Below are 25,819 nucleotides of genomic sequence, written 5' to 3' on the forward strand. Positions count from 1 at the left end.
TCACCATTATAACCTGTCTTACGCTAATCCAGTTTCTTATTTTTATTAACAATCAGCCTCGATATAACTCATTGTTAAGCGTTAAAAAATGTGCAAAGTGCACCCCTAGAAGGCCGTAGACAGCCCACCCCTCACCTACTTCGGGGCAACGACCCCCCCCAAAAAAGAAAAAAAAGGGAAGGGAAAGGGGAAAGAAAGGAAAGGGAGAGAAGAAACCCACCCTCCTCCCCCCCCCTCTTTTTTTTTTCTCTTCTTCTTTCTCTCTTTCTCTGTCACCCAGCCCACTCACTCCTCCCTCCTCCACCAAGCCTAAACCCCCTATAACCACTCCCAAAGAAAGAATACAACCAAAGACATACACCCCTCCTACCCCAGGCGACCGACCACGACCACTAGCACTCAAACACCTTAACTCCACCACCAAACCACAACCCCCGACGAAGACCACCAAGCACTACAGCTCCTTCACCACCGACCCCTGAAAGGGGGAAAGGAACCACCACCCTACACTCCGCTACCCTACACCAACAGCGCCCACAGACCACCACAAAGACTCACCAGAACATCACAAGGTAACAGACGCAGAAACTAGGTCAAATGAGACACAAGATAGAGGACTAGCACACTAAGGCCTCCTGTACCCCACCCCTTTGAGTTCTGTACCCTTTCCCCCCCCCCCTAGTCCTGGAGCAGCAAAATAGTATAATTCAAGACGATAAAAGAAGCGAGACTGCCAGCTCCAACACCCACCCAACCCAGACTTACAAAGAAACCTACCATGAGCACATCAGTACGTGTTTGCACATGTTATATGCACTATGTAACAGGAATGTTAACCCCCAGTTTTTTCTTCTGTACCCTTCCCCCTTTAAAAACAAAAATATTTCAAAATAAAGAATTTAAAAAAAAAAAAAAATGTGCAAAGTTTTTTCCACTGCCTAACTAACGTAAACCTTTGTTCAACTCTGCATACTCTGGCTATTGTGGTACGGTGTGCTATATGTGAATTTCCATGCACAAATAAAATAAAGAATTAAAAAAAAAAAAAAAAAAAAAAAAAAAAACAGTTAGTGGAAGCAAAGCTAATAGCAGTCATACAGCCATCTATAAAAGAGAGTAATCAGAAATAGGGCGCACAACTAGATAGCAGCAGCTACACTATTGTTAATTTTACAATAAGACAATGTTCAAATCATGCTTTCAAAGACACTGAAGTGAAAAGTAATACTATGTAGTCAATTTCTAAAATGTAGCAACACTCGAAAATATCAAAAGGTGTCCAAAGAACAGAATAGAGCTCAATGCAGTCTTTGGTAAGTGGAAAGTGAAGCTGGACATAAATACAGAACGTACAAAAAAGAGAAGACCACAGGCACTCCAAATTAACCCCTTAAGGACACATGACACGTGTCACATGTCATGATTCCCTTTTATTCCAGAAGTTTGGTCCTTAAGGGGTTAAAGTCGTATGCAGATTTATTGGGGAAAAAATGCAACGCCAAGCAACGTTTCGACCAACAGAGGACTTTTTCAAGCTTGAAAAAGACTTCTGTTGGTCGAAACATTGCTAGGCGTTGCATTTTTTTCCCAATAAATCTGCATACGACTTTAATTTGGAGTGCCTGTGGTCTACTCTTTTATACATTATCCTGGGATTGCTGGTCCTGATCCGGAGCACCCTTAGCCGTTGGGATTGAGTGTGGTTCCCACTATCCACTCTGCGTAATAAATACAGAACGTGTCAAACAATACACCCTATGCACAATCCTCTCCTCAACCTCCCATTTAACAAGGCCTAATGGAAAGGAAACAGAGGCAAAGCTTCTAGTAATCTGCACAATTCGAATAACTACTATATTGGGTGTAAGTTCTCCAAACACCGACTGGATACGGTTATAGGAGCTCTGTTAGATATACCTGGGAGTAGTCTCTCCAAAGTCCTGCGCACAACCAGCTACCCTAACTCCAATCCTGCCTAAGAAAATACCAATAAACATTGAACTGTGTCAAAGAGGGGTCACCACAGCACTCTTGGAACCATAGCCACTTCAGGCTGTATTGCTTATAGTGCTTGGTTAAATCCTAAATTGCAGAGAATTGAGCAGCGAGACAGTGACATGACTATTTACCAAAGTGAGAATTCAAAGTCAATTTAAAAATTTAAGATGAAAAAAAAACAATTTGTTAAACTAGGAAAATTGTCTAAGTCAAGTATACTTTCAGTTCAGCTACTATGGCCTTAAATTTTAAATTCACTTTGAATTCTTACGTAAGTGCATAATCCATAGAGACAGCAGGGGCATGATCTTATACACAAAAAATACATAATTAATCAAAAGTTGATTTGGTGCTAAGAATGCTCCTTTAAGTTTTTTTGTTTTGTTTTTTAGTTTATGATTTTGTCTTTTATCCATCAAATGCAACAAGCAAAAAAAATTAACATAAAATGCAATGGTATATTTCCTATATACCAAATAGCAACCAAACATCAGCTGAATGCTGTTTAGCAGTCACAATTACACTGTTTTAATTCATTTTGATATTCACATAAGGCATTTGCTTATTCAAAACAAATTTGCACTTTAATTTAACTGAATTTCTGTACAATGTGTGGGATACGGCTATTCACAAAAACCCAAATTACAACGGAATAGCCTTCATTTGGTTGGTCTATATACATTAACACATACCAGAGGAGCTGCACCTAAAATTCTAAATGCCTCCCTAATACTAAGGCATCCTATTCCTACACCAAGCCCCATTAACTTTAACCTTATAAGTATATACACACAGTCTAGCATTAGGTGCATATTGTTTTGGTTTTCTATACTGGAGTAAGGGGTAGCCCAATGCTGTGCTATGCGTTGTAAGATAATGAACTGAAAAACAAAGCAAGTTTGCTAAAAAGACTTGGAAGCAAAGACTTTTCTCTGCTTTCCTGGAATTCCCCATTATGCAGAAACTGGAAAGTTCCTGAAATTTCAAGCACATACTGCTCTTGCACATGTCTGATGTCATGGGACAATTTGTATAGAATATTTCCAAATGAAAGCATTGTGGCATGAAAAGTAGCAAACCATTGCTTCTGCTGAACTTCATAAAAACACAAATGAAGACAAACACCGACTGGATACGGTTATAGGAGCTCTGTTAGATATACCTGGGAGTAGTCTCTCCAAAGTCCTGCGCACAACCAGCTACCCTAACTCCAATCCTGCCTAAGAAAATACCAATAAACATTGAACTGTGTCAAAGAGGGGTCACCACAGCACTCTTGGAACCATAGCCACTTCAGGCTGTATTGCTTATAGTGCTTGGTTAAATCCTAAATTGCAGAGAATTGAGCAGCGAGACAGTGACATGACTATTTACCAAAGTGAGAATTCAAAGTCAATTTAAAAATTTAAGATGAAAAAAAAACAATTTGTTAAACTAGGAAAATTGTCTAAGTCAAGTATACTTTCAGTTCAGCTACTATGGCCTTAAATTTTAAATTCACTTTGAATTCTTACGTAAGTGCATAATCCATAGAGACAGCAGGGGCATGATCTTATACACAAAAAATACATAATTAATCAAAAGTTGATTTGGTGCTAAGAATGCTCCTTTAAGTTTTTTTGTTTTGTTTTTTAGTTTATGATTTTGTCTTTTATCCATCAAATGCAACAAGCAAAAAAAATTAACATAAAATGCAATGGTATATTTCCTATATACCAAATAGCAACCAAACATCAGCTGAATGCTGTTTAGCAGTCACAATTACACTGTTTTAATTCATTTTGATATTCACATAAGGCATTTGCTTATTCAAAACAAATTTGCACTTTAATTTAACTGAATTTCTGTACAATGTGTGGGATACGGCTATTCACAAAAACCCAAATTACAACGGAATAGCCTTCATTTGCTGTGCTATGCGTTGTAAGATAATGAACTGAAAAACAAAGCAAGTTTGCTAAAAAGACTTGGAAGCAAAGACTTTTCTCTGCTTTCCTGGAATTCCCCATTATGCAGAAACTGCAAATTACAACAGTTAGTGGTGCTGCAGCTATAAACCCAGCCCCACAATGGCAGATATTACAGGCTAGAGCTTATACTTCCTTCTGGCTGTTCAAGTACTTGAATGGCATGCACTTACTGGGAGCGGGAACGCTAGTTCCTGCTATACCAACAGACTATGTGGAAGCCTGAACAGCAGCCATGCCTGATTGCTTATAATCTTGGAAAGAACAATCATCAAGGGGTTTAGATGAGTTGTAGCTGGTACACGTCTAGGGATACCTCCATTGGCCACTCCTATGGCTATTAGAGGTGCTTCCTGGGGCAATGTAACATTTTACTCTTTTTGTAGAATCAACACTTTATTCTGCATGTGGTTGCTGCCATCTTTTGCCAAGCTCTGTCCTTGGCATCTAGTCGTTGGCATAAAGAAAACAAACAGAAAAAGAGGAGAAACGAAAACAAATATTTTTATTTCTCCTCTTTATTTGTGTTGATTTCACATTTATGATGCAATTCTCTAAATCGGAACTAATAGAATTTTTTTATTTAAAAAAAAAAAAAGCCATGAAAAAGGTTAACAGAAATTATAGGGGATTTCAAATTATTATTTTTTTATTTTTATTTTTTTTAACTATCTTTAGATATACTCATGCCTCCCTGAAAAAATGGAGACACATTGAATTATCTTGGTGGGTGAGAATCAACCTGATTAATGCCTAAATAGACTTATTTATTTCGTATGATCCCTTTAAAAATGGCCCAACCGTGGTTGGATATGGTACAAAGTGATTTTGTTAATTTTATTTGGAAAGGTAAAATGCCCAGAATTAACAAAAAACAACTGATGCAGAAAAAAAAAAAAAGGTGGAATACGCTTCCCTAATGTGCATCATACATACCTTTCAAATATTGTTTTCCATTTGTATAAAACACAATTATACAGTTCTAAAGAAGAAAGCTGATATATACTAGAAACAGAAATGAGCAGGGAAGAAGAAGATCTGAACCAGATGGTGTGGTTGAGCAAAAGGGTAGAGAGGGTCAAAAAGGCTAGGGCTTCCAACAGGTGTCTGGATTCATTATGGTATGAATGGGACAGCCTGAAACATATGAGTGGGTTAGGAAATAAAGTTCTAACATTACTCTACGTGTGATGGATCTAGATATTGAAGAGTGGACCTGAAAGGGCATAAAGTATATCAATCAATTATTGTTAAATTATAAAATCAATCCATTCGAGTTACTCAGGAATTTCAATTATTCATTAAAGGAATGGTTTAATCATATGAGGATAAAATTTTTTTATAAAACAGAACATTCTTTATAACCCCTCAGAGGGTATAGAAATTTTAAGTGCATTACTAAACAATGAGACGGTAAAACAGGTCTCTTTTAAAACTAGGAGCAGTTTGCTAAAAATAGAAGCTCCCACTAATAACCTGACAGTTAAAAAATAGGAGAAAGACCTGAAAATTTAAATTTCAAATGAAGAGTGGTGCCAGGTGTTTTCAAACCAGTAAAAATATACACTGTTTGAACATTCTAGAAGTGGTATTTAAAGTACTGAATAGGTGGTATCTGGTACCAAAGATGGCAAAAATTTATAACTCTAGCTCTCAATAAAGATGAAGGGTCCTTTTTGCATATATGGGAGGAATTGTGAAAAGGTGAAAGAATTTTGGTCAATGGCTCTCTCATTTGTGTTGATTTCACATTTATGAGGTAAATTCTCTAAATCTGAAATAATTTAAAAAAAAAATATGTAAAAACATCCATGAAAAAAAAAGGTTAATCTATAGGTGATTTCCAATGTTTTATTCAATGATATATATTACAGAAAAGGGACTGTTCCCCTTTAGAGCAATGTAAGTTATCTTCTTTGATATACATGTAAAATGAAATTAATAAAGTAGTACTAGAGGGTGCATTGTACTATTCTGATTGATAATTAAAAATGCATCTACTAAACAATTTCAAACTTAAAAAGAGATGAGACAATACCTTGCTCCTTCACCCCAATAAACACTATTACAGCGTTTACTGGGGGTGAATGCAACAGACATAAAATACCTCTCATTTACACTTCAGTGTTCTTCTGAGTGTTGCCCCATAATGAGCGAACCTAGATGGGCATCTAACAGACAAATGCCATGCGCTGCGTTCTCACTTCAAAATGCAACTGATTTTAACACCTTATGGACCAAACTTCTGGTATAAAAGGTAATCATGACATGTCACGTGTCCTTAAAGGGTTAAGGGACACTATAAGCACCAAAACATCTTTAGCTGAATGGAGTGGAATTGGTGTAAAGAAGAATAATCTCCCTGAGCATTTACTTCAAAGAGATACACAGTTTAAACAACTTCTATTGTACAATCTGTTTAATTTAGATATTTATCTTCTGCTCTGTTAACCCCTTAGTGATTAGACTGTTTTTCAATTTTCTTACCATTAAGGACCAGGGCTGTTTTTATATTTCTGCAGTGTTTGTGTTTCGCTGTAATTTTCCTCTTACTCATTTACTGTACCAACATATATCATATACCGTTTTTTGCGCCATTAAATGGTCTTTCTAAAGATACCATTGTTTTCATCATATCACAATTTACTATAAAATAAATTTTGAAATCTCACCCCCAAAATCTGTTGCGCATCTACAACCGCCAAAAACCACCCGTGCTAAATAGTTTCTACACTTTCTTTTTTTCTTTTTCTAAACACCTTAGACACACCCAGGTAATCCCTAAATCCTGGACTGGTAGGGGGTCCTTGATGACTGGGTTGAGAACCCCTGCACTACAGGATCTTGTAGTGCCCCCCCATCCCACATTGCTAAAGGTGTTAAAACGATGTCTCCCGGCGCTGGGTCAGGCTCCTCCCCCGCCGGCTGGCAATGGCCGCATGCGCGCATTACACTTCCCCATAGGAAAGTGATTCCGTTGGCGCTTTAGGTCCTCACGTATAGCGCAAGAACGTCCAGCGTTGTTTAGACAACCAAAAGTAGTCTAAGAAGCCTGAAGTCCCTCTAGTGGATGTCTGTTAGACCAACAGGAGGACTTAACCCTTTATAAAACCTGCAATAATTACACTTGCAGGGTTAAGGGTGATGGGAGTTGGCACCCAGACCACTTCAATGACATGTAGTGGTCTGGGTGCCTACAGTGTACCTTTAGTATGACATTTACATATATTAACCATATAGATATAATATATGTATATATAACTCATTTTTTTATTTATTAACATTTATTTTCCAGAAGCAGGGAGACTGTCAGTTCAGGAAGTCCTCCTGCAGGCAGATTGACATTTTTTGTCTGTCGTATCTAGTACGTCCGCGGACTTTAAGGAGTTAATAGCCAGCAGGAAATAAACACTTCTAAAGTAAACAATGTGCGGTCACATCTGATTGAAAACTAAACCATGTTTTTTCATGTAGGCTGTGTGACTGCCTGTCAGGGGAGGTGTGGATAGAGGTGTGGATTGCATGTGACAGTTCTACTATAAGCTTCATCTTCAGCATTTTAACTTCGTTCAACTATAGTACTTATGAACAGATGCTTGCTATTTTTGGGGAGCAAAGATTCATGGGAGAGGTCATTTACTAATCGATAGTGATGCCATATTTAAAAGTTTTTTAGTCTATAAACCACACAAATTCGGTACTATTACTAGAGTTGAATTTCTGGCTTCACAGAACTGGTAACAATTATCATAAACTGCAGGTTAAGCATCTCTCTAAGTGAATGGGTTTATTACTAAAAAATATATTGCCATACAAATAGGGATTTTTTTTAGCGCTTTTATTTTCTTCTAGTCTGGTAGTCTGATAAGATGCGCTAACAAAGAGAAGGTTACTATTATTATTATTATTACCATTTATATAGCGCCAACAGATTCCGTAGCACTTTACAATATTTTGAGAGGGGGGATGCAACAATAAATAGGACAATTACTAGATTATATTAACCCAAATGTCTCGCTCCTATTCACCTCAATTAATTAAATTCTTAATTTTAGAAGAATTTTAGCTACGAAAATATAAAAAAAAAAAAAAAAAACTTTTTGTGAAGTGGTTTTGGGAAACTGCATTCATCAATTTTCAGTTTTACATCTTATCAGGCGAGGGTAGAAGTAGAGCCTGATAGACTTTATTCTTTTAAATCCTACAGTTAGTGTATTTAACAATTTGTTAAATACAAGAGATTTTAAAATCCTCGATAGGGGGCAAGTGGTACAGAATTCATAAAGTGGCTTGTCGTATGTGCTAATATCGATATATTTATATTTCTATGTGTGTTCTTTTATATTTTGGCTTCTGCGCAAGCCTTCAAGTTGTATTATTCTTGCATTGCCTATCGTGTGCAAAAATAAAGAATTAAAAAAAAAAAATACTAGGGATTTTCCCATTTATGAAACAGACGAGGATTTGATGCAGTTAAGTGGATTTTTAGATTTGAACTTTGAGCTCACATGTTTAAATCTTTCTTTCCTGGCTAATGATGGCAACATCACTTATGGGTAGCTTCTCCCCCACCCAGATCAGGACAGGAAATAAAAAATAAATAAATAAGAGACTGTGTATAGGTCCCTCCTCCTTCCATACAGCAGTCCTGTTACCAAGGAAACAGAGATAAATCTAATTGTTGCTTAGGTTGCAACAAAATTGCACATGAGAGGAAAAACCAATGTCTCACTTGTATGATGGAAGTTGCAGAGGCACATCCTAGTAAATGCTCACCTCAGTAAGAGCTTAAAACATGGAATACACAATGCATTACTCCATATAATGCTCTTAAGTCCTAAAATTGACACCATTTCCTTTTCTTCAGATTTAGAACCAAACTATTTGAAAAACATTTCAGTGGATTATGGTCCAAAGTTGTTGGATTCAAAAGTCTGTGAAAAAATTTTTAAGAAAAATGCAGAATCTTTGGAATCTGATAGATGTTTAAAAGATTTAAAATCCTCGAGACCTACTCGCCCTACTACAAAATTGGGAATTCGATTTGGGGTATGTGTTCCCTCTCCTACCTCTAATAACCAGAGTTTTAAAGAACATTTGGATGGAGAAGACGAGTCATAGCCATTATTCCAATTTGTCCCAGGAAGCCATGGTATCCTCTCATTCTGTTTCAATGCCCCTTTGGAGACTACCGTTAAGAACAGACCTTCAAGGACCAGCAACCCATCCCAACCATTCCAGCTGACACTTTGAGGTGTGGATTTTTAAAGGAGGTCAATCAGCATGTCATTGATACTCTTCTAAGGCAAGAAAACCTACCTCCTCATGCAATTATCACATTTGTAACACCTACAAATACTGGGCTAAGGAGAAATCCTTTGATCCCACATATCTACAGGTTCTGGAATTTCTTCAGGCAGGCCTAAACAAAGGCCTTCGCCTCAGCACACTAAAAGTTCAATTGTCAGCAGTGTCACCCCTTTTTCATGGCCACCAATCCCTTCATAGCAAGATTCTTTAAGGCAACTTAAAATCCATCCATCAATTAGGAACTCAACTCTTACTTGGAACTTACCTCTGGTCTTAGACACCTTAATGTTACCGCCATTTAGGTCAGACTAAAAAGCAACACCTAACTCACAAAGCTGTGTTTTGGTTGCCATTTCAACAGCAAAACGTATTTCAGAAGGCCAGGCCTTTTTTAAGTGAACATTCTCATACTCTCATCTTCCACAATAGGTTTTAACAAGCCTAGAGAAGATTTGCTTCCAAAAATCATCTCAAACTTTCATCTTGTCCAAGAAGTTATACTACCATACTTCTTTCCATCCCCTTCTAACCAGAAGAGAAAAAAGATTTCATGAAGTGGACGCCAGGGAGTGGATCGTCCAATGCACGACTGTTTATCATGCAAAAATTCTGAAAATCCTTCAGGTTATTTGTTCTACCTTCAGGTCCTCGCAATGGTGAAGCAGCCTTATCCTCCACTTTAAGACGTTGGATAGCATTGGTAATTTTGGATGCATGTCTAAGTAACTAGTTGCCTCTTCCTAAGAAAATTAAAGGGACACTCCAGTGCCAGGAAAACAATCCGTTTTCCTGGCACTGCAGGTCCCCTCTCCCTCCCACCTTCCATCCCCGGTTGTTGAAGGGGTGAAAACTCCTTCAGTCACTTACCAAAGGCAGCGACGATGTCCCTCGTCGCTGCTTCTTCCGCCGCTCCTCCCCTTCATTACATCAGCCGGCAGGGGGAGACTGATCCCGCCCTCCTCTGGGGAGACCTAGACCTCTCCATAGGAAAGCATTGAAAATTAGCAACGCTGGAGGTCCTCACACAGCGTGAGGACGTCCAGCAACGCTATAGCACAGAAAACCTGTGCTATGGACCAGGAAGTGCCCTCTAGTGGCGGTCTAGTAGACATGCTCGCCTGCTCCCTTTAGACTATGGCCCGGCAGTTAAAACCTTTTATTTTCCCTGCAGAAAGGCGTATTTGTGCCTTTCTGCCGGGGTGTTTGGTAGATTCAATCTACCGAACAAAGTACCGATCGATGGACCACCTGGGAACTGGAGTGTGCCGTCAATTGACCGCCCAGAAGCTGCGGTTAACCGCAGCTTAATTGACGAACGCTGGGTGGCCTTTGTTAGTTTACCGAACACGTGGCAGCGGCTATTTTAGCTCCCGAACGGCCAGCGGTGAACACTGCTGAGCCGCCAGCCTCATTACCTCTGCATTCGGTAGTGGAACCGACTGACTGTTCATTCGCTAGTTTGACCGTATGAACAGCATCACCCCAGATAGCCATGCCATGGAGCCTATTCGTGTAACGAAAGACTATGGGAAAGACTTTGGCTCCATGGCGATTGAATTGTATGTATGTGATCTGAGCTCCATTCGGTAGTAATGTGCGCTCAGATCTAAGCTATCTGGGGATATGTAGAATGTGAATGTTTTATGTGTTAAATGTAACCGTATGTCCTTTTATGTCTTTTTACTGAAAATGTGTGCAATGGAGTTTTGCCTCTGTCCTTGGAGATAATTGGATTACTTCCCAATTATCTCCAGGGCAGAGAGGAGGGATTGTGATGCATTGTGGAAATGTGTAAGTCTGTGATTGGTTCTTTTACCCTTTGTGTCCCAGTCTCCCATCTGGTCCCCTGGGGGAGTGTCCACCAGGTGGGAGACCTGCATAAATGCCGGGCAGTTAGCCCCAGTAAACCAGATGCTGCTTGACCCTCAAAAGGAAGTGTCGTCTCGTTATTCGATTGTAATCGATTGAATTCGACTGTATGCTGACTGCCAGGAGTGTAAACTGTTCGTATTGTTTTTCCTGTTCGGCTGTTTCCAGTGTTCGTGTGTTTCCTGGTCGAGAGTTGGAGGATTCGTGTAGTTTGCAGTAGCTGTCTGGGCATCCGAAAAGGGGAATATCGCCTAAACGGGTTTTAACCTCTGGTGATTAAAACGGTCCGTTACAATCCAAAAAACTATATCTACACTGCAGGGCTTAAGTTGGCAAAATAATTTATTGGTTGAAGTTGGAAACATTGCTAGCTTTAGGACATTTTCCTCATAACACCAAGAAAGCAGAATGTGCAACCAAGGTATCATTTGGCTGATTGATAGCAAAGAGGAATACAGCTTTTCCAAGACAGAAGGAACATTCTTGAATGGGTTTAAATTGTTCTTCTATCCTCAGCTATACAGCAGACTAACATGCCAGGTTGACTAAGCGACCTACATCACACAGAATACTGAGCACGTCTACCCCTTTTGGTCGAATTATTTCCACACTGCTGATAATAAATGTAGACGTGCCAGCCTAGCTTGTGTACACGTATCCTTAAAATAAAAATGTGCAGCTCTCTCCGTGCCAAGTCAAACTCCTTGATGTTGTATATTTGCGTGCTGTTGTGGCACTCCATATATGCTTGTCATTCTTTTGCTCAGAAAAATAAAGAATTTCATAAACTGTTCTTCTATGAGAGAAAGCAAAAAGCAATATTTTAACATGAGGATGTGCATCTTAAGTTCAATTGGTAAATAACTTATAGATTAAATCTGTACTTTCATTGTAGCAGGGCAAAGGTCTTTGGAGAGAAACGCTGGAGGACTGTTAGGATGTACAAAATGTTATTTTGAACAAGAATGTCCACATCAGAATATATGCATCTGGCCTTTTCCATTATCTGGTCAGAAGCAAGGCTGGAAGCCTGAAGCTGTAAAGATGTGGATATAACAGGATATATTAAAAGATCTCTGTGTTTTGGAAGAGATACTAGTCCTGACACAAGTAGATAATCCAGGAAGATGTCCTTCCTCACAAAAAAAAAAATCCAGAAGATCAGTTTACTATAAACTTCAAGGCCAAAATTGTAGTCTTCTTTGAGCTAGGGTGGGGCCTGACAAGCACGGCAACGAGACGTGTTTTACACTGGCGTCCGCACAATCTTGAAGCTAAATCGATCCTTACCGGCCTGTTGCGCATTGGGCAGGAAAGGCGGCCACTCTCCTGTCCCCCAGGTGCCCAGAAGTGGTGGAAGACACACACAAGCCCCGTTAACCCCCCCCCCCCTTGGACCAGCAGGGGTGATCCCGGTGCCCCCTCCCCCCCATGGGAGGTATCTCTGAGGTGGCAAGAGCCCAAAGAGCAGCTATACAGGCGGACAAAGAGCAGGAAGACTCACCCAATATGGCGCATGGCAAGAGCAGCACAGGCTCCAGTGTGGGCCACCTCGACATCATGGCACAACTGGACAGAGTATTTGCCGACTTTTGGCAGAAGCTGGAGAGCAAACTACAACCATCTGCTCCGATACAAAAGAGTGGCTACTAGCCCGAACGACTCACTTTGGAGTCGCAAGCAGCGCAGAGAGCCCTAAAACAGCGGCGGAGAGCACACCACTACTTATCAAAGCGGCACAGAGACAGTCCTTATGGCGGTCCATAGCTGCGGTATGGGAAGAACCAGTTCTCAGCATTCTTTGCATACACCAGCCTGCCCACTTCTGACCATAGAAGCCAGTAATCTTCCTCTCTGATGTGGGACTTTGTTTTGCCCAAGGAGGGCATAGGATGAATCCAGCTCCAGGACGGTCTAATCCATAGCCCAGGACTACCAACCTTTTCCAATATTTGAGGGGCACGTGAGGGGACTGAGCCATTCTTAAAAGTCTAACCTTGTAACTTGTTTAGTCTTGAGTTAATATGGCCCTAACTCATTATCTTTCTAATTGCTCTGTCGCGGGGTGGGGGGGGGGGATCAATCTCCAATGACCAAGCTTAGTTTATATAGTTTGCATATTTCCTGTCGTTACAGCTGACTTACTCTACACTGTGATAGCCATTTTGCCTTTCTTAATACCTTACCACTAGCCTGACCACTAATTCTTCGCATTAAAGGGACACTATAGTCACCTGAACAACTTCAGCTTAATGAGGTTGTTCAGGTGAACTATAGCTCCCTGCAGCCTATCATGTAAACACTGTATTTTCTGAGAAAATACAGTGTTTACATTGAAAGCTAGGAACACCTCCAGTTGCAGTCACTCAGAGTTAACCAGCGGGACTTCGGAGTGGATGGAGGCATAATATGCCTCCATCCACTCAGATCTGCTGTGCACGAGCATCCTGTGATTCTGTATCTCCTCCCTCTGCATGCAGACACTGAACTTTCCTCAGAGATTCATTGATTCAATTCATCTCTATGAGAAGATGCTGATTGGCCAGGGATGTGTTTGAATCATGCTGGCTCTGCCCCTGATCTGCCTCCTTGTCAGTCTCAGCCAATCCTATGGGGAAGCACTGTGATTGGATCAGGCTATCACATATCAGCAGACTGCAAACAGCAGTCTAACAGCATGTAGATTTACAGCTTCTGGCTTGAATACAGTAAGATTTTTACTATATTTATGGAGGCATGAGAGACCCAGGTGGGCTAGATGGTCGTGTTAACACTATAGGGTCAGGAATACATGTAGTTGCACTGGTGACTATAGTGTCCCTTTAAGTTTTCTTGTTATAATTTGTTATCACTATTAGTGTTCAGGGCTCCTATATAAATCTCTGGTATAAGCATGCCTACTATAAATAAAATTAAAAAAAAAATAGTGCATTCTCTTGTATGCCATGACACTGGATATTTGTTTTGATTATGTCAGTTTGTTTTGCTGTTGTGGCACCGCATACCAGTTTGTAATTCACCGCGTGAAAAAGAAAGGGGGGCGGGGCCTGACTGCGGAGGGGAGCAGACGCATGTCGCTGTTGCTCCCGCGTTTCAACTTACCTAAAGCCGATTCCCGTTAACCGGAGGCAGCAAACCGATGACCCGGTGCTCCCAAGTGAGAGAGGACATCGAGCCCGACATGTTGACACCAAGCGAGTGGATCTATGTTCCGGGCCCGACCCACGCAGGTTTGCAGCCTACAAGTATGGTGGTGGTGGGAGAGGCAGCCGCTCTCCCGCTGCAGACGAACACGGCAAGGCACAGCTGGAAACCCCGTTCCCCCCCCTATGGACCGGCGGGGGTTATCCCGGTCCCCACTGAAGCGACACACATGGCTACACAGACGGCATCTGCCCACACGGGTTCGGGCTCCGGGCCTAGCACTACTGCAGAAGCCCCTTGCCTTACAGAACCGGTACCCGTACAAGCCACAAGCCTGGATCTAATCTTCCAACAATTCATGGAAAAGCTGGACAGACTCTTTGCAACACCCCGCGTACAATACGGAGGTACAGCATGTGGGCCGGGGAAACAGGGGCGGAAAGGGCCTACTACGGGCACTACACACCCTTTAGCGCCAAAGCTGAGCTCCGACTGCCCACCCGGGCCGGGGGTCACCAGGAGGATAACTCCACAGCATCAGCCACATCGCCGGAAGCCTAACCGCCGCTGGCGGCGCCGTAACACCAGGGCTTTCCGACGCGCCCTCACAGGGAAGAACTGGGCCTCTTGTAGCACCCAAGTTCGTGGAGCCAGGATGCAGACCCCACTAGAAGCCTGGGGCCACGGGGAGACCCGACCGCCCTCACGCCCCCCCCACACTCGACGACCACAGCCCCTCACGGGCAGCAGACCTGGACTGAGCTTCTCCCCAAGATCAGTCGGAAAGGACGGCTCACAGAAGCAACAATCCGAACACGATGTTTGGCCCGTCCATCCAGCACTCAGAGCCGGCATAGGCTAAGCAAATCGGACTGTATGTACGATAACCCTGCAGATAGCACTGCGGAGGCAAGACTGAACCCCATCGTGCAATTTACCATTTGACAAACCGTGAGCAGTATAGTGTCTAAGCAATATGTATTTGCCTTTCCCTGTATACTGCTGACAGAATCTCACTGTTCACACCACTGATAAGTTTTAAGCTATGACCCCACCTGCTACATCTCAGCCTAGGCTTGGCTAACTGCTAAAGTACAATCTTATTTCACATGTTCTTTTTACATGTTGTTATACACGCAACTTACTCATATGTTATTTTTGTATTGCATGTTTAATCTATCAGAAAACCAAATCTGCACCACGATTATAGGGGGGCAGGCCGCAAACAATTCCCCTGCATACCTAGCCTTTAAGCATGACTACTAGAACAAGATAGTTTCACATTCAGCATGTAACTTTGCCCGCGTTGGTACTATGATAAGCTGAGTTCAAGTAATATCTGTCTGTTCCAAAGCTACAACTTAGCCTAACTCGTTGGAATAAGCATTCATCTACCTTATTATATGCCATTTTATTTTGTTTCTCTTAACTAAGCCTGGTTCGCTATGTTTATTCATGTTTTAAAAAAGAAAAAATATGGCAGTCTCTCATAGGAGTGTAACATAAACCATCTTGTTATCATTAACGTATGTTATCCCTTAATACCTCCTTTTTCTATTCTGTACCCCATGACGCATATGCCATAATAAAAGAAAGATTTACAAAAAAAAGAAAAAGAAAGAATTTAAAAAAAATAATGTTTTTAAATTCTTCCTCAAAATTCTTGGCTTTTCAGACAATGGGGTATACATAGTTTAGGTAAAATTATATGAAATTTAGGGTTGTCTGGTCTGCAAGCTAAATCTTCTCATCTGTCAGTAGTCTCTATAAGGTCACATTTTTGTGACAAAAGCACACAAAAGGTCAGGCTCCAACCATCACTTTTTTAGGTTCCCCAAGCCATCATTAACGACAGCTGTGAAAGAGGCATCTTCAAGCCTATCACACGAGTTAGTCAATGAAGGATCCCATGGTAAGTTCTGACAGGTTTCCCAATTGGAGGCATCTGTAATGATTTTTTTTGTTCCTGAATAAAAAAAAAAAACTCTAGAGAAAATAAATGGGTTCCTAATCATTTCAGCAGAGCCCAGAATGTGGCCTAGGCATGTTTCCTTATAAAGGAAAAGTCTGGATAAAGAGATTTTCTTTATTTCTTCTCTCAAAATTCCCCAATACCATCATTATGGTTTGCTTTCCTATGGACTGTTTGAATGCGCGCGCGGCTCTTGCTCCACTCAGGAGCTGACATCGGCAGGGGAAGAGAGGTCACCAGCGCCGGATCAAGGTAAGCGGCTGAAGGGGTTTTAACCCCTTCAACCTAGCGGGAGGGGGATCCTGAGGGTGGGGGGACATAAGGGTTATATAGTGTCAGGAAAACAAGTTTGTTTTCCTGACACTATAGTGATTCTTTAAAAGAACACTATAAAGATAGGAATACAAAACTGTAATCCTAATACTACATATTCCTCTGACTCTGGGAGACAGCCACCAGAGCAGTCTAAACCCTGCAATGTAAACATTGCCATTTTCAAAAAACTGCAACGTCCCTTTAGTTTCTGTAGATTGTTCTCTTGAATCAAATTGCCATAACGTCCTGAAAGACTGGATGATGATGCTGCTGCAGAGGAGTCAAATTCACATTTTGACATACTCCTGTTACTTTTCCTATTTGGTTTTCACCCTCTTACCTCAGAAATGTACCGGAGCACATCATGTCATACATACATATTTGTTGCAGACTGGACCCAATTTATAAAGGCAGACATACTTTCCTTTTAGAAGTCTGGGCAGCTTATATGGGTCAAGGGCTGCAATGCTTTTTTTTCTTACAGCAATCTGATAGTGGGGTTTTTCCAAAATGGTTTGTTTTAGTCCTAGCCTTGATGTTCTGTCTTTTCCAGGGATTCATGCAGAATAGACATCCTCAAAATTAATAAAATCTTCTTAATTAAAGGCAAACTAGGTAGGTATAGATACTTACCAAATCAAAAGCAATCAATGAAAGGAAAAGAGTTGCTACATCAAAGCCTTGGAGTATGCGCAGAGCAGAAGGTGATGTTACATATGAACTAAAGAGAACAGCACTCATCATTTGAATTTTGGAGTAGAGAATCTAAGAAGGCTGTGGCATTTTGGGATCTCACTGGCATGTATTATAACCCATACATTTTACCTTAAAGCCTGTCCAGTATACGCACATGGCTGCATTACTCAAATGTCTGGCAGAATACTGGACGAAGGATGTCTATATGGAAAGCCAGCATTCGGTGTTCATTCAAAATTCTAGAAATGCTTCCAGAATATTTGTGTGAAGAGAGATAGAGATAGAGATAGAGATATATATATATAAATATAAAGGAAAATGTAAATGCTGCATAGTCGTGGGGAGACAGGCAGAGTCTGGAGATGCTTTTTTTTGCCAGAATTTAAGCAGTGTGAATTTAAGCAGTGTGAATTTAAGCAGCCGCTAGAGGCGCTTCTGTGATTCTCACAGTGAGAAGACGCCAGCGTCCATAGGAAAGCATTGAGAACGCTTTCCGGTGGACTGGCTGAATGCGTGCGCGGCTCTTGCCGCGCATGCAGCCAATGACGGGGAAAGGAGATAGAGAATCCCCACCGCTGAGGGAGCCCGGCAGTGGAGAAAAGGTATATATTTAACCCCTTCCTCACCCTAGAGCCCGGCGGGAGGGGGACCCAGAGACCATATAGTGCCAGGAAAACGAGTTTGTTTTCCTGGCTCTATAGTGGTCCTTTAACCAGATTTTTTTTTTTAGCTTTGTGTGGTATCAGCTTTCATGGAGAGGATGGAAAAATGCTGCTATTTGGTACTGCTGCTGTAAGTGTGAAAAGATCACTTGCCAGCAAACCTGTTGTATCCTTCAGATATATAACCAGAGAGAGAGAATGATTAAGTCCATAATATAACAAAAGTATTAATCCACATCCTTTCACCTTGTACTAGTCAACATCGTGGATTTTTTCCTTCTTTTAAATATCCAACTTTCTGACACCTCTAATTTTACTTTGCACTAATCACTACCATAACTGCCTTGGTAAAAGTAAAAAAATTAAAACGATAGCAGCAGCACTGGGGAGTCCAAGTGTGTGAAGGGCAATAAGGGCAATAATCCTCACAGATGATCTGTCTCCTTGGGAAAAATTTTCTTTGTGCCACGAATCCTTTTCTCTTGTGTTCTCTGCTGCATGGTCTATGGAAGATAGTAAAGGTCTAGAGGAAATGGGAAAGCAGAATCTACATAGCTCCAAAATCTGTTTAGTATGTGAGACAAAAGTATTCCCTTGCTTGTGTTTGCATTGGGATGCCAAAAGGAACTATAAAAGTTTTAATAAAAATAAATGAGTGTCAGTGTCACCAATAACCATTACCCTCGCTCCTCCAGTAATCTCTAATTTGCCCTGCTTGTGGGACAATTTAATAGCAGCGCCAGCTGGGGAGTTACCATAGCAATCACAGCACATGCACTGTGGTTACTATACATGGAGAACAGAAGGACGACCTGGGGGAGGTCTCTTCTACTCACCCTTGCTCCCACGTGCTGAGGAAAGTAATGTAAAAAAAAAATAATAATTTTAAATCATAGCCACACTTTTACACAAGGATCTATGGGCAATATCAATAAAAATAGCAGGATCAGGACTGGCATAAACATTCCAGTCACTTCTTTCTTTCTGCAGACTCTGGGTACGTGCAGCAAACAAGGGCAAATAAAAATACTTGGAAAGAGGCAAAAAAAAATTAAATGAAACTTAAAAAGTAAAAAACACACTAAATGAAAATCCCTTGCCAGTAAAAGTCAGCTTAAAATATCAAATAAAAGGGGGGCGGAGCCGAACAGGCAAGCTGGCTAGAAGCACATTGCTTGAGCTCCTGCAGTGTAGGCCCAAATTTTGCAGAAATCTCTAGCTTAACTGCCGCAATTTCCCCACAAACCTGCCTGTGAGCTGGGGGAAGCAACCACGAACATGCCGGTACCTGACTTGAAGCCTGACTCGACCGGGAACCGCGGCGGTGCAATGAGGCCTACTGGAAGTAGGGGGGAAGGACGGCCGCCTTCCCGCCGGATTCCAACTGCGGTGCACGAGAACAAAACATGCACCCCCCCCCCTCTGGACCGGTGGGGGATATCCCGGTCCCCGCCTGATGGGCTACCCCGAACCCCACACCGACAGACAAACCTTACGATCTCCATAAGAATCGAGGAGACGGGAAGGCCCAAGATGGCGGATCACTTAGAAGCGACAGAACCCGACAAGCGACAGCGACCTCCAGGCGCAAAGAACACCGGGGACCACGCAAGAGATCCCATCACAATAATCTTTGACCGCTTCTGGGCTACATTGCAGGCACGACTACAGCCTGCAGCACCCTGCCAATCATCACCCACGCGGGTAAGAGCAAAAGGCGGACGGATGCATGGGAGTCCTCCTCAGGGCAACATCAAGACCCTCACATTAAATCCCCACATCGTAGGCCCTCCCGAGCTGAGAGCAAGAAGGGGTATACCCCAGAGGCGCGGGCCACACATGCGGAGAGAGGCAAGGCAAATACCCAACAGACTCGATCACACTCCCCGCACCAACCCGAAAGGGCCGACCCTGGACCAAGATGGTTCCCAGGCTCGTGGCATACGAGCGCCAGCTCTCTCAAGGCTCCGGGGCAAGAGAGGAATCCCGCAGCCAAGACACCGCAGCGCAGCACTGAGGGGATGGATCGCAGGCATGAGGCCCAAGTCTGGAAAGCAGCCGATCACAGGGGGCCGCCGGGCCTACAGCGACAAGACTCTCATCCTGGTACAAGCTCAAAGGAAGATCTCCCTCCTTACCCATGCGGTCTTCAGTGACGGCCTGGATGTCCTCATCCACAGCAGACATGCGAGACTCAACAAAGCGAGGCAGCGAGGGCAGCGACGGATGACCCCCAGGGAAGGTACGGACCTACCAAGCCGGGGCATCGGCTGACAGTGCCACATGCTCCCGAGCGAGGTACCCGTGCCCCCCTCAGGACTTAACGCTATATGCCAGCCATTGAAACCCGAGCAACACTGTCAAGATATAGCTGCAGAAGGGCACCCCAACGGTTATTCAGTTACTATGTCTTGTTTGCCTGATTGCATGCTCATATTACCTAGATTTAAGCCACTGTTATACCTGATAGAAAAGCATGACCATATTGTTTACCTGGGGACCCATAGGTATACCTATCCTGACTATCCCTATGTGTATTTCGTATTATGTTTATTTCAAAGTGTATTTTATACCGTAACCTTATGTACACGAAGATCGCTTGGTACCCACAAACATGCACTCACATAGATGTTACCACCCTACCAGCAATACACAAACAAGCGCAACACAACCACATTGCAATACGACATACAAAGTCAAATATGACTACCTACGCGAGAACCTTAACTGATGCAAGGCCATCTTATGTAACGCCTTCCCTCTCACCAATTGCAGGGCCACATACCTTAATAAGAATAAATAACGGTGTCATCCTGAGTACCTTGGGGGAATATACCGCTTCACTCTGTTAAGTCAAACTAGCCAACCACCCACACGCTCAAGTTTGCAGCTATTTAATTAATCTGATATATTCTCTCTATGTAATACATTTAAGATATTCACAATATTAATCCACATATGTTTAAAAATGTTTATAGTTTGTACCAAACGACAACAAAAAAGAAAAATGTGCAGTTCTTTAGTGCCAACTTGCAAAACCTGACGGATAAAATATGCGTGCTGTTGTGGCACATTACAAATACTTGTTATTTTCATGCACAGAAAAAATAAAGAATATCAAATAAAAGACATGTATTAGAATTATTCAACAATGAGTCACTCACATGAGGCATAAACAATGTATGTTCAATCAGCAAAAAAAAAAAAAACATGGTAAAGGTCTATGAATGCACATGAAAATGGTTTGTTCCCACAAATATACTTGTAAAAATTTTTTTTTTTAAAATACACTTTATATATTAAATTTAAAAAAAATAAGCCACCACTAACTTGCACAAAAGATAACAGTGATAGGAAGACTCTCTATCCCCATACTATGTCTACTACTACTTGCTTACTAAATGAAGCCCTGGGATTAGTTAGAACAGTGGTTCCAGACCTTTTTTAACCACAACATACTTCAATGACAGAAAAATGCTGTTCATTTCTAAATGTGTTGTGTTTTTCAGTTCCTTCCATAGAGTTCCACAATCCCACTTATATCTGAGAGTCGCTTAAAAAAGGTTGTGATAATTGCTGCTGCCATTGGACAACCCACTAGAACGGTCATTTAGGCACCCAAAACACTTCATTCCAGATTTTCTCATATCAGCTTTGCCCACATTGTGTATGCACCATAGGAAAGGATGTTTCTTCTCCCTGAAGAGAGACAAGCTGTGAACTGCACATTTAATACTTGACTCTGCCATTAGCAATACATAGATAGCCCTGTTCTATGAGGAAAGATTGTGAATGGGACACTAGTGCTCATTCACAGTTACATACTAGTATAGGCTGTGAAAAGAAAAGGAGAAAAAAAATGACTAAATTCTACTGGTTCAACCTCAATATCCATTATTTAAAGCTGTTGTGGCCTTTTCCAATTATGCCACAAAACGAGGGGGGGCAAAATCCTTCTTAAATCCATAATGGCAATCAGATTTCACCTTGGCTCAACAAACTGAGCACATAATGTATTCCATAAATACTCCCAGGGACCAGTGGACTTGTATTACTAGGACCCATATGCTACATATGGCGAAGGGAAGAGTATGCTTTTGCACTCCTCTGGTCTGAACTGGATCCTAAGGATCCAAACATCGGGTAAACCCACCATACCACATGTTACACTGTGGAAGGTGGCACAAACAAATAGACAGATGAGGACACAAAGCAGTAACAACTATTATCAAGATACCTATAGGGGAATGAAGAGAGGTAACTACTAAAATGTGCCCAGAGCCCCTCAGTCTTGTCACACCAACTATTGAGCAAAGAAAGGAGGGCGCTGCAAATTTTGTAAAATGGTTAGTAGAGAACAGCACAACAGTTAAAAACAGCCAAGGTAATTAGTTACACTTCAAGCAAACCAAGGGCTGTAGTGGTTATGATGTGAAGAGTACCTTGGGCATCTTCCCAAGTGATTAGAAAAAAAAAACTTTTTGCAACTGTCATCTTACTTGGTTCCATGTCGCACAGAGGGTCCTCTAATGGCCAGTGAAATGCATCTGGCTCATGCAGAACTGCAAAGGCCATAAGCCAATCCTGTCGGCAATTCATTTGTTGAGAGCGTCAGCTGAGTGCTCTTAGCCAACAAATGCCCCACTGTGCATAGAACTGACATATGAGAGCCCAAAACAAGATAGGCTGGCTAGTAACCACCAGAGGACACTTCCAGATATATAATTACACCTCTGACAGCAAAGGGGTTCAATTTTGCATGTGCAACGTACATACAGACCCCATGCACCATTTTTAAAACAGAGGTGGCCATGGTACATTAACGCATTTTGGATGATTTTGGTCCGAGATGAGATACAGATAAAAATATTTAGTAAAGAAAACATTAACTATGTAAATGGCAAGGAATTAATCGGTGTACTGAATTATAGCTCTAAATTACGGTCATGCAAATATGAGAGGCAAAGTAGATGTGATCACGTTTCAATAAAATAATATAAATAACACACTGTTTAGTCTTATTAGAGCATATGGAAACATTCCTTCATTACTTATGATCATAGAACAGATTTCAAACAATGAAGAACAGGAACGGCTGCTAATATGCACATCAAAAACCTGGTCAATATGCAACCAAAAACTAATGTCAGGTGACAGGAAACCACTAAAGATTCAGCAAACTAATACAACAGGACAATGACCGAAGGGAGGATTGTATAAGAAGCTGGTGTAGCAGGAGTTAAAAGCTTGAAAGAATTCCCCATTGCTTTGTAGTTTAGTAAGCCATTTTAGCACAAAACAACTTAGGCAGATCCTCACTTTTCATCCCTTATATGCCACGAGCAAAACCTTTAAAAACTATTTTCAAAATTGCCAATACTCAAATATTAAATGTCAAAAGATGTTTGCAACATTAAATATACCAGGGATTATTTCAATAATTACATCTACTGAAAACCTCACACACATTTATTTACAGTAGTGTAATCCATTAGATGTGAATGTTTGTAAGCATTTTATAACAGATAATACTTAAGCAGCTAGTAGATTTACCATGATTTTTATAATTCTGCAATATGGCAACAGATTAAATACCAGAGAAAGAATGGACTGTTATCCTGTTTTAATATTCTACTAATTTCACATACATGTAATGCTCACGTGTACAACACAGGTCTATTTTTTATTATTATAAATATATTGAGTCCTAAATCAAGCAGGTAGTGCACAGACATTCATTTGGTTACTGAACTGAAATATTCTTTGCTGTCTGTCCCAAAATGCTTCCAGCTAAACCGAATAGTGTTGGGTCATGCTCAGGCTAAGTTTATATGCTGGGAGCTATGCAGCATTAAGATGAAGAAAAAAGAAATCTACATGTCTTTTCATATAGATTCATAATAGGATTATGTTTTTTCACCAAAATGTGAAATGTCAAGAATATACCAGGTAATTGCACATTTGGGTCATAACAGCCCAGTTAGAAAAACAGCTTAATCAGTCCCCCCCTCCCCCTCAAAATTCTGATAGTTTGTCTGAAAATTTTCCATTTTCTAGTGATTCCCAGCAATCCAGATGAACTCGTTAGATTATAGACTGTACAAGTATTCATGTAACTAAGCTTTATATTAACAATTCTATATTTCTTCCATGTTATACATGCACAAATAAAAACATACAACTCATCATACAGAGCTCACTATTACAAAGGGATCACTATCAGTCCTACACTACTAGACAGGCCTACTTGACACTGAAAAGCCTGGAGGGTTTCTGATACGCTCAGCAGGGCTGCATTTTTCACAGCTCATGGCTAGTGCACAAGTGGAAAGTTAGAGCTATGTATTTTTTTTTAATATATTAAAATCAAGCAGGATTGCTCTCTTAACTGTGCTCGACTCAAAAAAAACAACTACAATATTGATCAAACCTGCAACATTGTCACATAATCCATGTATCCCACAGCCTGCATTGCCCAGCTCCATTTTAATTTTCTTAACTTTACATATACACACACACACACACACCATGTAATCAATCTCATAAAGCAAATGCCATTTTATAAACATTATAACCACACTCAAAGGCCAATGTTCTTGTCAACAAAACAACCAACCAAGTGGGGTGAACATCCAAAATTGTAATAAATAAAATTGGGACCCAAACTCTTGAAATATGGCCTCAGTGTGTCCCCTTGGTATTAGCCAGGTGTCAGCCAGGAATGGGGGGGTGGGGGTCTGTTTTAATTTGGGTGCAGTGATCGGGCCCTGCACTGTCACCCTCTGAGTGTCCTCTCCCAGCAGAGCTGTCATGCGGAATCTGCAGCTAGCCTGGCTCTGCCTAACCTTGGAGGCTCAGAATTGGTTCTTGTTTATTTTTATTTTTTTCTGAAACTACGATTCCCACGATGCTCAGTCAGCATTCTGGATGACTGAGCATCATGGGAGATGTAGTTTAATGGGAGATATCGGGTGTCCAGGCTGTCCCGGGTCTGGCAGGGCCTGTTGCAGGGTGAGGACCGCTTGCCCGCGGCCTAGCGCTGCCCTGCTGGCTCTCTCCTTCCATCATCCCGGGGACTGGGTCTCCCTCTCCCCCCCTCCCTCCAGGACCCCTCCCGGCCCGGTCCGATCCGGGACTTACTCTCGTTTAACACCTCCACCAGGTCCGTGCAGATCTCACACATCGTTCATACAGGGCCGCCGCTTGCTGAGCATGGATGGCGCTGAGTGCGGCCCCGCCAGCCGGTGTCTGTGGAGCTGCGAGGCCCGGAGACGGTTAGATACACCCGGGGGGGGGAGGGAGAGCGGGGGGGCCTCCTCTGTGGTAAAACACCGCGGGGGAGAAAATAAAAAAAATTAAAACGAAAACTAGAGAGAGCCCGGCGGGTCCCCACTCGGCACTGCTGTCTGCGGCGGCCACGAGCAGAGTCACTCACTGCCGACCCATCATCATCACCACAGCCGCCGCCGCCGCCATTTTGGTTGGGGATGCTCGGCTCTCGTCGGATGTTTCCGGAACCGTTCGGAATGGAAGGCCCCGCCCCCCTACCTCTGATAACTCGTGGAGACGTCAGCATGAGTTTTGTACCTCCGAGCCAGGAGTGGCGCTGTGAAGAGCGGCTGAGTGCAGCAAGGGCTATCTTCTCTCTATCTCCGCTCACCTGCCTCGCTCTGTTGATGTCTCCCCTGTACCGTGTGACATAATGTACCTTCCGGGTCTCTGTGTCTGTAGACAGCTATGGGAAGGTTCATACACGTTATTTGCCTTTTTTTTTCCTTCGGAAGAATTTAACTGACTGAGCCAGTTGTACAAGTTGTGATCAAAACAAAATGTAAACAAAACCTGGAATTTGCGCTATATGTTGTTCAACCGTAATTCACCTTTTT

The 25,819-nt window shown here is 41.9% G+C and overlaps 1 protein-coding gene across 1 annotated transcript in view; it reads right to left on the reverse strand.

Annotated features, from left to right (window-relative positions):
- Positions 1–25,458, reverse strand: part of USP34 (ubiquitin specific peptidase 34) — a 132,457-nt gene extending 106,999 nt beyond the window's left edge. The window contains exon 1 of the mRNA XM_063443750.1: positions 25,074–25,458. Within this exon, the coding sequence (XP_063299820.1) occupies positions 25,074–25,116 (43 nt within the window). The 5' untranslated portion in view covers positions 25,117–25,458. The remainder of the gene's footprint in view (positions 1–25,073) is intronic.
- Between the last annotated feature and the right edge of the window lie 361 nt (positions 25,459–25,819).

The sequence above is a fragment of the Pelobates fuscus genome, chromosome 2 (genome assembly GCF_036172605.1).
Source record: "Pelobates fuscus isolate aPelFus1 chromosome 2, aPelFus1.pri, whole genome shotgun sequence".
Lineage (NCBI taxonomy): Eukaryota > Metazoa > Chordata > Amphibia > Anura > Pelobatidae > Pelobates > Pelobates fuscus.